Source organism: Typopeltis vanoorti, chromosome 11, assembly GCF_054136105.1.
Source record: "Typopeltis vanoorti isolate ZY-2024b chromosome 11, IOZ_Tvanoo_1.0, whole genome shotgun sequence".
Classification (NCBI taxonomy): Eukaryota; Metazoa; Arthropoda; class Arachnida; order Uropygi; family Thelyphonidae; genus Typopeltis; species Typopeltis vanoorti.
Window position 1 is genome coordinate 32,004,402 of NC_143559.1, and position 17,269 is coordinate 32,021,670.

General features: G+C 34.8%; 2 protein-coding genes across 2 annotated transcripts in view; one reads left to right on the forward strand and one right to left on the reverse strand.

Moving 5' to 3' along the window:
• spn-A (RAD51 recombinase homolog spn-A) overlaps window positions 1-192 on the reverse strand; it is a 100,648-nt gene extending 100,456 nt beyond the window's left edge. The window contains exon 1 of the mRNA XM_090401009.1: window positions 89-192. The gene's annotated coding sequence lies outside the window, so the exon portion shown is untranslated. The remainder of the gene's footprint in view (window positions 1-88) is intronic.
• On the forward strand, window positions 44-15,561 carry LOC150101418 (N-acylneuraminate-9-phosphatase). Its single transcript, XM_090401011.1, has 2 exons — window positions 44-168; window positions 10,127-15,561. The coding sequence occupies exons 1-2, from the start codon at window positions 70-72 to the stop codon at window positions 10,850-10,852; spliced, it is 825 nt and encodes a 274-aa protein (XP_090257137.1). The 5' UTR covers window positions 44-69; the 3' UTR covers window positions 10,853-15,561.
• The last annotated feature ends 1,708 nt before the right edge of the window (window positions 15,562-17,269 follow it).

Genomic DNA, 17,269 nt, shown 5'->3' on the forward strand with positions numbered 1-17,269 from the left:
TATATAAATAACGTGTAGTGGCGCATTCAATCAGATGCCTTCGGAGCGCGAGAGTGATAAAGTTCAAAAATGGGTCGAGAAAAATTACCTGATATTTCCGCAATTTTGTTTGATTTGGATAATACCCTAATAGATACTAAAAATGCAGACAAACGCGCGTGTGAAAAGGTAAGTGGAAACAGATTTTATTGAATATGAGAAATAATTTAGGCAAAAAATGGTTAAAAAATATTCTTAATTTTATGAATGTTATTTTTATTTAAAATAAATAAATAAATAATCCCCTTCTCAAAGAATGGTATCTGACAGGGGTACATTTTGCAGCAAATAAGTTAGAAACAAACAATTGGTCGTTATGGCAGCTTACAGAGCGGAATTCAACAAGTCTCTCCAATCATTGAAAAGATAATGCATGCGTTTAGTTAAGAATTCGTGCATTAACAGCGTATGTAGATTTAAATAGAACGATTAGAACGATGTCTTCTAAGGATGACTTTATGATAGTTAAGTTCTATACGTAAGTGTCTACTTTTTTCTTTTTCTTTTTTTTCTGAGGTTTCGTTTTGGCAATTACAGAAAGGTATTTCCGTGAACTCACTAACAATGGAATATTTAAGGAATTGACACTTGTTTTTCATTTTTCTTTCATAATTTTGTTTCCTCGATTCCATCTTCTGAAAGTCGCCTTATATACTGAAAAAAAAAAATGACTTGCATCTAGGAGTGGCTCTTATGCCAATTGCTTAAATTGTAGGGGAGGGAATCCTCTTCTCTTACCTTCTCCATATTAGTCCAATTACGTTCAAATAACGCGATCATTATTAAAAGTGTAAACAGCTATATTCAAAATTGAAAATCAGCTGGACGATGTCACCTGTTGAACAACCTCATGAAGAAAAAAAAAAAAAAACACGTACAATCTCTCCATTTGAGATCTACTGATCTCCTCATCAATCGGTCCTGCGATGCTGAGAAGAATTTAAAACGGCGTTTCTTTGCCGTTTTTCACTTTTTTCAAAATTTCGTAGGCTGCCCTCTTGAATATGTTGCATCGACTAAAAGTGACGCGGACCAATAATAGTTACTGTTAATTCCTGAAACGGAATTAACAATAAGTATAATTTTAATCTTAATGATTCCTGTCAATAAATAGTATTCACTAGTCGATATAGGATTCTTGATCACTGCATATATGGATGATGGTACTCTCGGATGCTGCTTTTTGTATTCTTTAGATCGATCGTATCAATACACTTTTTACAACAGAATAACAGACCTATGTAGTAAAGAGGGAGGAAATCATCAATTCTGAACAATCCGTAACATTTCACAAAGTGTCAACTTCCGAACACAAGCAAAGTTTGCGTTCGGAAGTCTTTAAAATACCTAAAAGTATCATGGTATGGGGGAAATTGTGTCCCTCATCACTGATAACGGAACAAGAGCTTGCTGAGGATACTGTGCCTATATTAAGCAACTCCTCTTTCAAAGAAACTTTCCATGTTTTTATTTTTGGGTGTTCTGCAGAATGCTTTATTAATAGTTTTGTCAGGATATTTATGTGAATATGAGTCTAGTCAGACTTTGACGAATCAACTGGAAGTCATAAATGTAGTTGACAATGGTTTGCCTATTTTACATCGAACAGAATAATTAGGATATTATTATTATTATTAAATGACGCGTCCAAGGACTCAGCACTCCACTACACACATCTAACCGTCTCCCCCAACTACTTACCGTATTTGCCGCCGTATAAGACGCACTTTTTTTTTCCTTTGAAAATAGGTCTGAAAAATAGGGTGCGTCTTATACGCCGATACTCAGTTTTTTATTACTTTTTAATGGAAATTTTCTACAAAATTGCCGCCACTATTGATTTTTGAAAGGAAGACGCTGCCCAAAGAAAAACTGCTTAAATGAGTGTTTGTACATGTTCATGTAAAAGGCAGCATGGGTGGTGGAGGAGGAATGAAGTTATGGATAGATAAAATTTGGTCTAGGCGCCCTGACGGACTGTTTAAGAAGCCTGCCCTGCTAGTATGGGATCGTTCTCATAGAACAGAAGATGTTAAAAATAAACTCAAGGAATTGAAAACTCGGTTAACTGTAATTCCAGGAGGTCTAAGTAGTCAGCTGCAACCTTTAGATGTCTGTATTAATAAACCATTTAAAGGATTTAAGAAGTAGAACAGCTGGATGCAGTCTTCAGATTTTGAGTTTACACCTTCAGGAAAAAGGAAGAGGCAAATACGGTATTTATTAGCATTTTGCAAGTTTTTGAGTAGGTCAAAGCTTCATGGGATGCTGTGAAAACTGAGACAGTGGTTAAATCATTTAAAAAGTGCGGCATTAGTAATGCACTGGATGGTACAGAGGATAATTTGTTGTATGAGGACTCGCATTCTGATTTTGAAGAGGTTTCAAGTGTCTCTTCATTTAGCTCTGGAGATGAATTTCTGGGTTTTGATGAAGAAGATTAAAAGGTGGTTACTCTTTCCTAGTTAGATTAGGTATGTGTTGAAAGTAGATCTACTTATTACTTTATATTTGAAATATTCTAAATTCATTATAATATTCAGTGATAAAGTTTTTTTCCAAAAAAATGTGCACCAAAAGGGGGGTGCGTCTTATACGCCGGCAAATACGGTAATTCTCCGACTACACACAACTACCAGCACCGCCACCAACAGTATTTTTTGTCTGGGCCTGTGCAGTGCTGTACTTCTAAGTTAATTTTCTATAAAGCTTCTCTTTCTGTAGCTGCTATTCTAATTTTTCTCTACATTTCATCCTGAAACTTCGTAAAAAACTCCTGGGAGGCATGGAATGAAGGCTTATCTAGAGAAGAGATAAAGAATGCTGACTTTTTTTTTTCTATCTAAAGGTAATGATTATCTTGGAATTTTAGTTACATTTCCAGTGATTTCTGACAATTTTTTTTTTAAATCCAAATTCTACTCATGAAGTATACGTCTAGAACGCTTACGTGCCATGAGTAGAATAAGAAGTAGGTGATTCTCCTTAAACGGCTTGTAAAAGTTGTATTATTAGACGTTTTGCAAGTCACTTCAAGCCTTCAATAAGCAGGGTAGATGTGTGAACATCTTCAACCTAAAGATCGAATATCCGTGCCATAATCATTCTAATCCCTGATCTAATATAGAGGAAGCACGTTTCCAAAGTCGTGTTTTTCATCACGCAAAACCAGCAAACCGTCCAGAAGATGCAATTTACACACAACACACTGGACTCAAAGCCTTAGTTTCCTCTCCCACAAATCCAGAAAAAACTGCCAATTAACCGTAAAAAGTTTGAGAATGGAGGCTGTCTAATCAGGCTTGCATTGGGATGGTTAGGAAATGTGTGATGAACGTTAATATTCGATTGACCTGGTACTGGCTACTGACTCGTCTTTTGTCTATAAAAAAAAAGTGTTAAGTTTATGAATGAATTCGGTAGTAAGGTCATTAAATGATTTTGGTTTCTAGTGTTGTTAAAGTGCCACAGTTAGTCCAATAAGTAGTGCGGCTTGATAATACTTCAAACATTGATCCATTCAGAATAGTTGTATATGCTTCACAGATGTTCCCCATTTAACCATATGGCTAACTCATTAAATTTGTCTTAGAGCGCCTTCGTTGACCACTCGCCACAGTAACAACGCATCATTTGCCCTTCGGTTGAAAAGACCAGACATGAATCCCTAGAGGGAATTAGAACCTAGGTCAAATCCGTAAGGGGAAATATTTGATGCGGGAAGTTTTCATTCCGCAAAACACTGGGCAGTTAACAACCATACTGGTCTCAAAACTGCAGTTTCTGTCTCATTCACAATCAAACAAATAGAAGGCAACTAAACAGCCTATTCAGGATCCGCTTCATCATAGAGAAAGGAAATAGCTGATTGTCCAATACGTTGGTCTTATACCGTAATGGTTCATTAGCTTCTTTCAATCATACACTATCCAATAATATAACCCTTTGCAACTATGAAAAATTATTTCCTGAAATAATACTCACTATTGAACTATCACTATGTGATTACTGAACCAATGGCCACAACTCCTAGCCAATCCAAAAAAAAAAAAAAAAAATATATATATATATATATATATATATATATATATAGCCTCTCCTCCCAAGATTCAGGCTGCAGCAAGTACATTACTAACCTATATGTAAACTTTTCTAAATTGCTTACATTTTTAATCCCTTACGGTCCTTCTTAAATCACAACTATCCCTTACACATTGATCTAAGGATCAACTCTAACTTGGATCTACCAAGAATGTACCAGTTCGTCTGCTTCAAACTTTTTAATGTTAGACTGAAAGACCAATCAATATCAGGTTACACTGTTCGTACCTCGGATCTTGCGGATTATATTTCAGACTACCATCTCAGAATTAGATGGTAGAAAAACTTCACAGAAGAAAATGCAAGCTTTAGATTCCTTAGTCTCCTTCTGTCATTTATCACTTTAGCCTCAGATGATTTTGAAAAAAATTCTATATACCCGTATGCAAACTCATTCTTACATCCTCAGTCCAACTCGAGTTTCTAATGGCACTAATCGGCTCCCTGTGCCAGTCTTTTTTATAGTGAATTTGTACAACTGTATGTTTCTCATGATGCTAGTTTGATTGAAGAAACTGTAGTTTTTTATATACTGTAATCTGATTCCAAAAAAATACATCCTATCAGCATAATAAATTTATCTTTTGGGACATGCATAGCTCAAATGCAATTTGAATCTACTGTCATAATTTTGTTATCAGAGCAATGTTTCACTAAAGGACAAAAACAGCCTTAACTCTAGTTTAAATGTTTAGCAATTTTTGAATGCAATACAGTGGCGGCCGGTAAAAATTTTAAGTAGGGGTGCTGCATATGCAAAATAAGAAAAATAACTCATTTTTTCCTAATCAGTAACCAATTTATTAATAAGTAAATTTACATATTAAAAAATTGCTTTATTAAAAATATTTCACCGTCACCGCGAACACACACCAATAATAAAGTTTCGTATCTCACTGAAATAACGCTCGTAAGCATACAATTTATCTGTAGCGACACTGCTCAACGACCAGTGTCGGATTCATTTGTTATGTACAGTGACAAGTGCAAACGAATATCGGCGAGTCTGGCCGAACGTGATAATTCCGACACTGCGTTAGATCGCAGTGCATTTGTTTCGTAATCTAAAGCGTTAATCGTACAATTCCAATTATTAACTACTCAGGCAATGTAGAAACATAAGCTGTAACCTTTAACATGTTGTATTGCATTTATATAATGTTGTAAGCATTGTTGTTATTTATAAACAAAAACAAAGTTTAATTTTTTCGTTTTTTTTTTTCTTGGGAGGTGCTGCAATGTCGCAGTCTTATGTACGAGCCGCCATTGGAATTAAGGATTTTCCATGAAAATGTGCATGTATCAACACAGTATGAAAATATTTGAAAGTTGGACTGAATTTGATTTAAATTATTGGAAGTTCTATTGAATGTCCTACTAAAATCTAGCTCTGCTTTGAGAAACATGCAACTGAAACTAGCCGAAATTACCCCCTTTTTGCCGTACAGCCAGCTGGAAGATCAAAATAATTTACCAATAAATTTATTCGAACAGCAAATACACTGTTCTTTCAAACCTGAGACGAACAGTTAAAATGTTTCATCTTCCATTAACCATGAATCAAATCTAGGACCCGAAAAGAAGCAAGGTCCCTTATCCTTACAATGTACGTTTCTGCATCACAATATGAATATCTGACATTTGAGCTTAGTTCCTCCAAGCAATAATTCCCACAAATATAATACTCTGTTCCGTTGATCAGTTGGGTAGACTAGGCCCTTTGGTCGGAAAGACCTGGATTCGATTCCTGTCCATGATCCTGTCCTTTATCTGGTCTCTTTCGACTAAAGGTGAGTTAGCCGGTCTCATGCGGGGGTAGAGGGTTTTTCACCCAGAAACTGGGTTTTTTCCCTCAGAACAGGCAAACTGGCCCGTGAACACACACGGACTGACAGTCAAAAAACACATACATAAAATCCCTTATTGTAGGGCTCAACCAGTCCTAAGGACGGATGAGGAAAATTGGAGAATCTCACATGCCAACAACATAATACTCCATCGGAAATCTTATCACGCCAAAATGGTGCATAATTTTACACCAACATTTAATTAACAGCCATTATTTTCCCACTATTCCAGCTAGTTCAAATAATTCTGAAAGAGCTGAATATCAGCAGCATCCATTTTGCGCTGCACCATCATCAACAAGCCAATGATCATCTCCTTCCCAATATCATTAACGCATAGATCGAACAGTCGTCCTAGGGCAACACCACTGGTCACTATATACCTGTTCGTTAGCCACCCATTTAACGAACTTAAGTTTATATTCCAATTCCATATTTTCCAGTTTATGCAGCCTTTAATATGGTATCCTATCAAATGCTTTAGCGAAGTCCAATAGTATCATAGTGTCTATTTCCATTAACAAACTCAGCTAAAACATAAATTGAGGAAATTGCTTAGACATGTCCTTTAGAAAATTCATGATGTTTTTATGACTCCAGCGATACTGATAGGTCGGTAGTTTGGAAGTTTTTACACCACTCTGGTACAACAGGACCATTGCACATTCTTTCCATTCCTGTGGTATCTTTCCTGAGCAGACTCAAATCATACAACCAAGGAAAGTCATAGCCAGTTCGGCTGAACATTCCTTTAGCAAACGTGCCGATATCCCATATGTTCCCTATTATCGAATCCTTATTCAGGTTATGCAATAGTTCTAGAACCTCCTCACGCACATCTATCCATTCAATGTAGTGGTAGCACCGCACTATTTTACATACACCAAGTTCTTACATCTTAGCAAAGTGAACACGTGATTAATTGAACAATCGCATTTGCTGTTGTCACTAGGGAACTTTGCATTCAGTAGGTATCTGCAACGTCCAGTCTTCTATGTGCAGTATAACGATAAAAAAAAAAATCATTTGGGTTGCTTCTAATTAGGCTTCACGGCTAATTTCTTTTCACAAGACTTAGCTTTCTGAATATTCTTAACTGCTTTTGGACTGTGCTTTATATACATTTCTTAAATTCCATTCTTATACTTTGGATATTCCGTCCACATCTTATGGATATTCTACTTAATAAGGTTGTACATCCATTTCACTTCCATTATTTGTTCTTCAAACTCTTGGGACACATCTAGATGTTATATTGCTTAAGCATCTTTTTAAAGCTCCACATACATTGCTGACATCCTTCCTATTTAGTAGTTGATATAATGCGACCAAACGAAGTATTTTCCCGAGTGTTGAAATTCACAACTTTGCGGTTCACACAATGGATCCTGTCCTAATTGAAACAGTCGTATACTTGGCTACTTTCGAGGTTCGTGCAGAATGGTCACTATCACAAACTAGTGATAACACAGAGAACTCTGCTGATGCTATTATCATGTAAATTCTTATCAAGAGTTTTCTGCCACCCAATCAATTTCCCGATAACTGAAGTTAGCATAGTGATAACTCGTTTAGTCATCGCCAATTACTCAAGGTAATTGGCGATGCATTTCATCGTCCCCAGCAAATGAAACCAGCAGGTCTGTAATAACACCCACCATATACTTCATTTTGTTAGCCTCCACTTCAACACTAAATAGTTTAAAACTCAATGCTACATGGAACGTCATTACTATTGTTGTTTCCATCCTAACAGGACTCAAATCATCTATCATTAGTAGTATCAAATGATACCACCAATGATATTCCCCTCCTATCTGTTCTGTGATTCCTAAAGATACTATCATCTTTAGGAACCACAGAACAGATAGGAGGGACCTTTAGGACTAGTTTCACTAATGCTAACAATCTTGGGCCACAACGTTTACACCAAGACAAACCCATTTGTTTCTGATGCTCCTGGCATTTGACTATAAGCTGCCTGTCTTTTTCGCATAATTACAACTGCAGTCTGCTTGGCCCAGTTGAGCAGCACTCATTCATCCAAAGCATTTATAAACAATCAAATTGGCGGTTTTCTACTGGAATGAATTAAAAGTTGTTCAACAGGATGACTATCACGAGGACATACATTTTACAATACAAGTTCACTGATTAATGCGACAATCAGGCGTAATAACGAACTAAAATAACCATGTTTTAAAATTTCCTTGCATACTCAAATGTCACCCAGTATCAAAGATGGGTACATTTTAATTTAAATGAAATAAATGATAAAAGAACAGTATAATGGAGGCAGATGCAGAGTCAAAAATATTTTCTTTTTAAAAATTAATAAAACGTATTGTACTATTACGTATATTTTATGTCACATACCAATAATTAAGAGTGCATCAATAAACTTTTTTTTTTTTAGTTCTAAGTTCATACACACGGTGTGTTTGAACTATGAACAACGTCAAACGATATTCAAAAGCGGAACAAAACGCGGCCATTCAGTTAACATTTTTGAATTCTGAGAAGGTATTTAATAAATACCGCTTATGCGGCTTCTTCCTAAAGAAGATGCTGAAGAAAACAAATACCACTGATGCAATATTTTCCAAATACTGTATTTGGAAAATATTGCATCAGTGGAGGCTCGTACATAAGCATAATGACACTGCAGCACCCCCAAGGAAAAAAAAAAAAAAAAGGAAACGATTAAATTTTGTTTGTGTTTATAAATAATAACTGTTTACAACATCATATAAATTCAATCCGTTAAAGGTTACAGCTTATGTTTCGACATTGATTGAATGAATAGTTAATAATTGGAATTGTTCGATTAACGCTTTAGATTACGAAACAAATGCACTGCGATCTAATGCAGTGTCGGAATTATCACGTTCACCCAGTTTCGGCTATACTTGCCAACATTCGTTTGCACTTGTCACTGTACATAACAAGTGAACTCGACACTGCTCAACGAACAGTGTCGCTACAGATAAATTGTATGCTTGATCGCGTTATTTCTGTGAAATACAAAACTTTTATTATTGGTGTGTGTTCGTGGTGAGGGTGAAATATTTTTGGTAAATCTTATTTTATTCTGTTAAAATAACATAATTATTTATTTATTATAGATACAAGGCTGAATTATGACGAGTGTCACTGTTGAAAATATGAAAAGAATTATATTTTCTCAATTATCGTTACACGAGACAAATACATTGCGATATAACGCAGTGTCGGAATGTCGAAACCGACACTGCTCATTGCGCTGTGTCTACGGATAAATTGTATGCTTGCGCGCGTTATTTCTGTGTACGAAACTTTTATTATTGGTGTGTGTTCGTGGTGAGGGTGAAATAGTTTTAATAAAGCAATTTTTTAATATGTAAATTTATTTATTAATAAATTGGTTACTGATTAGGAAAAAATTAATTATTTTTCTTATTTTGTATATGCAGCACCCTCCTCCCCCCACTTAAAATTTTCATAGATCGCCACCACTGCTTAATTCTATAAATAGCATTTCGACCAAATCAACCTTATTTTAGTCATATTCAGTTCACTTTTCACTCTCTCCGACACCAATGTTGCCTGGATTTTTGTACGGATCTTGAGTGCCACCTACACCTGAATTGTTTGTTTTTGAGGTAGTGGTTTATATCAAATTTGATCCCTTACTCAATTTTTAACAAGGGCAATCTAACATCGCTTTTAAATGACCGGTGTCTTTTTTAATCTTTTCTGTAGATAGCTTGTAAAATTTTCATATTAACCAAAATAATTTTTCTCCGCTAAACTCTTGAACATTCTAACTTGACAAGACGCGAAAATAGTAGGATTATAGGATATATTAGTTATTAGTGTTTTTCCTCAGTCAGGAAGAAAACCACACCATTCAAATTTCGCCAAATAAGCTAATTTTAAAGGAACTAAGATTACGTTTTGACTCTCCCTCTCTCTCGTGGCGTTAATGTGATTATTTTTCTAGATATTTTTAAGTTCTGAACATAATTCTCGTTTTTGAAGAGGGGTAATTTATGTCCAGAAAACATTTGAGCAGTATTTTACTTTGAATTTGATTGATTCGCATGTTAATAAAAAAATAATGCCCTGTATCTAATGATCTTTATTTTCTTTTTATGCAGGTGAGCATCTTTCTTCAGGAAGCTGGTATAAAAAAATCTCAAGCCGAGCAATGTACGGAAAAATTTTACGAACTTATCCGTTCTCGTCCCCAAGATCCAATCAGAAACCGTACTGATGTTGACACATGGAGAACAATGTTATGGGTCGAGACTTTAGGACCAAAGCTGAAAAAATTTGCCGAAAATGCATATTATCTCTGGAAGGAATACAGAAGAGAACACTTGAAATTACTACCAGAAGTGGAAGATATGCTCTTAAATCTAAAGAAACATTATAAGTTAGGTTTGATAACTAATGGACCTTCTTCCGCTCAGTGGGATAAAATATACCTGATTAATGGAATGGAATATTTTGATTCGATCGTTGTAAGCGATGATCATAGTAAAGAGAAACCAGATGCCCAACTTTTTGAAATTGCTTTCAGAAAACTTGATGTATCTCCTCAGGACTGCATAATGATCGGAGATAATCTGAACAGCGATATTCAAGGAGGAATAAACGCAGGTGTAGCGGCAACAGTATGGGTAGCTAGAAAAGTAAATGTAGTAGCGGAAGATTTGTGTACAAGGCCGACCTTTGTTGTGCACAACGTGTGTGAATTGCTTGAGTTGCTTCCTGAGAGGCAGCGGTTGTCTTCCTTACGACATTCAAAACCACTGAATTTTTTCCATAGCCTTCCTTATTATGAAAGTGCGTGGGCATTTGGGAAAAAATTAGAATGGTAATGCTGTTACGTCGCGTAGTTTTATTTCTAGCTGTGTTCCAAAGCTATTTATCAAGCTGTTTTGCTGATATTGTGCAAACTATTTTGGGTAATAAGAAAAAAAAAAACTAATAGATTTAACTTCATTCCGCCCAGTGTCATGCAATCATAAACTTTATTAATAAGCGAACTGTTTTTACATTTATAAGTTGATTTTTATTTTTTAAGATAGAATTTGCTAATGAGAATTTTAAAGGGTTTTTTTTAAATAGACGCTAAACTAATCCTATAATTCAGTATTTATTTTCCCACTTGAATTTTTTTTAAAATAGAAAATTACCTTAATCGGTATTTAAGTTGATTTATATTTTGTAGCTTGTCATGTTTTGAATTGCCAACTTTTACAATTGGTGATCTTGGATTTCATAGATAATTCTGATTTAATGTGCATTCTAAATGATTTGCATCGCTTAAAACTGAATGATTTTCAACATCGCACAACATTCACGGAGCGCTCCTGTTATGTCACTTTCTTGTTAGATAGGACACATTTGAACCTTGTCAAGTGGATAACTTAAAACATTACTTCTAATATGATATTAGAATTCCTTGCTCTAATTGTGAATGTATTGCTATAGTACATGCGTACCTTTTTAATAAAATAGCTGTTGGTTAACTTTTTTTTTTTAGTAGATCAGATTTTAACGAAATATATCGGCCAATGAGCTATCCTTAGAACTAATAGAATTTCCTTGCAATGGACTTCACATCATGGAAATATTGAATGTATCAGTTTTTATCTGAATCTTCTAATTTGCGCACTAATGTTCTTTATCTGGAATTTATCGCATTATCTTTATCTGGAATTTTAGAAGTGATAATTTAATATCTTTAGTGGTACTTAGTTTTTTAAGCCCCACTACCTAACAAGATTGGCCTTTCACTATAATAATAATATATACTTAGTCTTATTCCTGTGTGAAAAACTGCGTCCTCTCCTGGACGGTGGTATGACAAAAAAGTACTTTTGAAGAGGGAAAGAAAAACCCTCTTACTCCCGTATATGACACCAACTAACTTGCCTTCAATTAAAACTCGGAATAAATATTTTGTTCTAGATAGGATTCTAACCGAAGAAATTCATTGAAACCGACTGAACTGTGGCGCGTATAGTTTACATCGGGAGTATAGATCTAGAGAAATTTGTATTAATGTTTTCAATTTTCCAGACCGTTCAGAGAATTTGTATAAAAAAAACCAATGATAATATACACTAATTTTGCAAACGCTAGTGTCCAGTTTAGGCTGCGAATTCTATTTTTCAATAATGTATCCAATTCATAGATAATCATGTTCTATGGATAATCATTGAGTGCATATAACCATTCTGTTTATAAAATTTTCATTTTACAATGATTAATTTTTAATCAAGTGTTAAATAACATTTACTATTTCAAGAATCGAATCGTAAAACTAAACTGATTTTGATCCTGACTTTGCTTGTATCCTACTCCTCAACCCATGCTCGTGGGGAAGGATTTTCTCAATGGAAGAAAAATACTTCAGATTTTAAAATCTCTGATCCCGCAAATTCAACTGCTCCTTCATATTTATAAACCAAAGGTGACCATTTTGGAAAGGGACTATAATATGCCAAAGAAACTCTTCAGATATTCAAATTCTGTAAGTTATTACATGAATTCAGATCAACTTTGGATTAGGTTGCCACTATATTGGTTCATTCATCATACTGATCATTCCTCTTATCGCTGAAAAAAGCCTTCATAGAGGTTATTGGTATCCTAAATGAGATTCGAACTGAAGTCTTCACAACGTTAAGGACAAATGCAGGGTATTATCCCTGCGAATTTGTCTGAGTTAATTCACTTCAGCTTTTCTTAATGATTTGCTGGCATTTTCAAGCAGCTACAATTGACTGAACATGATGAGCCAAACACGTGCTTGTAACTGATAACTTTTCCACTGTAAAGCACTATCATAAACGCAATACATTTATTACATCAAAATATACTGCTTGCAATAAACTTAGTATTAAGTCCAAATTTTTAGTAGAGCATCTGTGCTGAGAAGTTTCATTTACTAAATTAACAGAAATAAAACTGTGCCACTAAATATTATACTTAACCATTTGATATGAAGAGATTAAAAAAATTAGTCATTTCAATATTTTTTATTTTTTATTTTTTTCATTAACTAAAGTGCATTGAACTATGCATAATAAATCTCTATGAATATTACACTGACGAAACGAATAGTTCCGTCCTGGATTCTCATCAAGGATGTTAAGTCGTGTATGCATAAATAACCCCAAGAGAACTGTGAACATTCCCAGCATCACTGAATGGAGACCTTGCAACTAAGCAAATCTTATATGCAAGCAGAAAGTTTGTGATAAACTACAAAAAAAAAAAAAAATGACAGTACAACTTGCCTAACAGCAATATAAAGTATAATCGAGCACGTAATCAAAACAATTTTTGTAACTTTGGCTCTTTGTGTTGATTGGCCTGCTATTTAAATACTTCAGTGGCAGCTTTGCTTACTCCGAAAACGAAATTTTTCTGGAAATAAACTTTATTTCAGAAGTATGTGATTCTACTGTGATAAAACATGACCTGGAGCATCCCCACGTGTGCACAGTTCATAGATAAACCAATTTATAATCTTCAATTTCTTGGCAATTTAGGTCTCTCAATATAGAGGGAAATGTTTGCAATAGTTAAACTCAATAACTATATTGATGCATGAGAAGTCAGACGTATGTTTCGTATTCTTACATTTGAACACAACTTATCTTGTGAGATTGGAATCGTTAGTCGAGTATCAAGCCGTTTTTAATCAGATAAATTCGTAATTTGACATGTCATTTACTTTGAACAGCTTATCCAAATTACAGTACTAGTAAATTGTCGAAATTATATATGCCTAATCTCGATGAGTTACGGTTTATTAATGATATGTAAAACAAATGTTTGTTATTCTTTACTGCAGTAAGAAAAAATGTAGTTGGCTGTAGGGTTACTATTGAATCATTCACTATACGTATTATAGTAATGAATTGCTGTTGTCGCAGCAAGTTGAAGTTACAAAACGGAGTGCATTAACTTTTTGATATCATTTTACAATGCAATTTTTCAAGTGCGCAGCAGACGAAAACGAGCCAATTATCAATTTGCAGTTAGTGACCGATCTACCACTGGTTGTCCGAGGATATCCCTACTATGCTTATTGTATATATATAAATATACGTATTGTAATACCAAACCTGGTATAAAACGCCGATTTTCATACTTCGGTGTGTCTGAAAAGGCATAACAATGTTTTTGTTTTTCACAATCAGATAGTATTTGATTCTCGCCTTCTCTTAGTAGAAACTCGTGATAAAACCAGGCCAAAAAAAGACTTCAGTAGTTTTTAAGTGGGGATGAGGAGCCTTAAATTAGATTCAGCAGTGATCTCCCAGCTTAAGTACATTATACGTGAAATAATACGAATATATCATTTATTAATAGCATAACTAAAAGCAGAAATTCAATTTTACTTCTACAATAAGCAAGCAACCTAGGTTCTTTACTTAATATATTTTGTGTGTGTGTGTGTGTGTACAGATATTCAGTAGTACGTTTTAATGAAGAAATAAATTTTTAATGGCTTAACTATGCTCAGTTCGGGTAGTTATTATTATTTTTTTTTTCTCCCAAAAAAACGGTAACTTTCATCATTGAATAAAGTTTGCATTATGTACCTTACTCAAGGCATTAAGACAGTTTCAGTCATTTTTATAAATAAGCCTATCTGCTTATCTTGGATTATTTCCTTGGATCTCGCTACTAGTCATCAAATATTTCAATTGTAGAAATAGCGTGCCAAAGGTTACCCAATGAATTTATCAGAATTAAGAACATAAAACAAATTTATCTTCCATAAAGCACGAAAAAATAATTCCGGTACTTATTCAATGTACATCACTAGGTATATTTACAAATTACTGTATAGATAGTTATAAATTTAGATATTCAAAAATATACTAGTTTCTTTTATAAAGCCCCTGCAGAAATCCATGATAAACTCGGTGGATATTGCAATTGTAAGTCTAAATTTTGAAGATTATTCCGTAAAACATTTGGAAGGATAAAATGGTATTTTATTTAATGAATCACTAAACAGTTGAATTATTTCTCTATGAACAATTGTATAATGAAAATGATTTCTGAAAGTGAAGGCAACAGTAAACAGCTTTTCTCTTCTGAAATGAGTGAAGCAATAAGATAAATTTTTGCAATAACCTTCATTAATTCACAATGTCTACAGTAAAATGACATTTGCCAGCCATATCAGTGCTGGTTTACTTTCCATGTTAATATTTAAATTAAATCAGTCTTCCATCTGTGTTTTGTGCGAGTTATCGCAGATTGTTTATTGTTTGTTTTTGTAACTGAGAAGTCAATGATATTTGTTCAAGCATTACTTGAAGTAACTTATTATCTTTATCATGTATTAGTATAATGGAAGACTTGTAAAATATCTGTTAAATGTTAAGACTATAATATTATAAGCAGTGCTGTTTGTATTTACATTATACAAACTGCAGTAATCCATCCATAGATCTTGAGGAGCATTATTGGATCAGTCATTTGTTACATTTATACTGTTTTAATTAATTACTGTATCTGTACTTCTCAAAAGTATTAAATTTTGATGCACAAGCTATTTCTTTGTTTTATATCTTAAGGACATAATCATGTTCCCTTCCTCTCGAAACCAAACATACATTTTAGGTTACCATTAAGCAGTGTCTCTAACTGGACGACAAAATCTACCACCAGCATGTAGTACCAATGCCTATAGCATGATTCAAGCCTACATCTTGTTAGAGCAACGTCCCTGGCCAACAAGTCTGGAAAAGCTTAGTTTCATCTAAACTGAAGTATTATTCTATCATCACATTCTATGTAGTTGATGGCCTTCAACTACAGCCTTCCACAAAGTTCATCTATCATTCAGTAGTCGAAAAATGTGGTCAATTTAACTTTAACATCAGGGAATAGGCTTCTCAGATGCAAGCCATTCTCAAATGACACTACCACGGATACATTAAATTAAATAGGGATGATGATTCAAAGTAAAGTATGTGCTTAATTTCGATACTCAATATGGGTAATTGTCATCGAAATTAATGTGGAACATTTTGCTAAAGATTCAATATCTTCTCTCTCTACCAAAAATTGGTATTCGATAAATACCCAACTTGTAACTTTACACCGCGGGATCTTTATTATTATAATTATTATTACTAAGACTCCAAAGAGCCCTTAGACTCATCGAAGGAGGCCCTGAACATCATATCCATCACAACTATTCGACATTCACACAGTATTCTATCATACTAGCAACCAAGTGATTTGATGAGCTAGACACTTTTGCAATGTGCCCCCTAAACTTCAATTCCCTATCCACCGACACTAACTGTTGGTGGATAGGGAATCTCCTGGAGTACAGTTCCACCAATACGGTATACGGCTGTTAATCTTTTCACCCCAAAATTCATAACCTTACATTTTGCCACATTAAATTGACATCCATTCTCCTTAGCCCAGTCCTCCAATCTATCCAAATCATCCTGCAAAATTTTGACATCATCTGCATTCACTATTGCCCTACCCAACTTTGCATCATCAGCAAACAAAGGAACCGTTCCTCTCAGATCCCTTCCTATATCGTTAATGAACAAATTAAATAGCAGTGGTCCAAGAACAGAACCTTGTGGCACACCACTAGTCACAGGCTGTCTTTTGGACTCTGTTCCTGAATAAACTACTCTTTGATATCTCTCGATCAACCACCCACCTATTCATCTCACCAACCCTATATCCATCCCCATATGTTGCAGCTTACGGGATTAGAATTCCATGTGGAAATACGTCAAATTCCTTAGCCAGGTCCGGCAGTATCATTGTAATCCCATTACCTCTATCCAGTTCAGCTGTCACTGTGTTATAAAACTTGAGCAAGTTACTGAGGCATAATCTACCCTTCACAAAACCATGCTATCCCCCATACAGTATCTCATTTTAATCAATCCATTCCTGTATTTTTCTCTTGACTACTTTCTCCAAGACCTTGACAACGACTCTTGATATGCTGATCGGTCGGTAATTTGCAGCAGCAGTCTTGGATCCTCCTTTATGCAGTGGAACTATTTCCCCTCTTTCCACCCCTTCGGGACTAAACCAGATCAGATTGAACAAAATGGTCAAGGCAATTCTTCATGACAATTCTTTAGCCGCTTCACGTAAGACCCGTGCTGGTATACCATCCAATCCCACAGATGTATTTACATTAAGGTTTTGTAATAGACTATTCACCTCCACTTCATTCACCACAATTCCCCTATAAACTAATGGTTCCTTCAATGTCA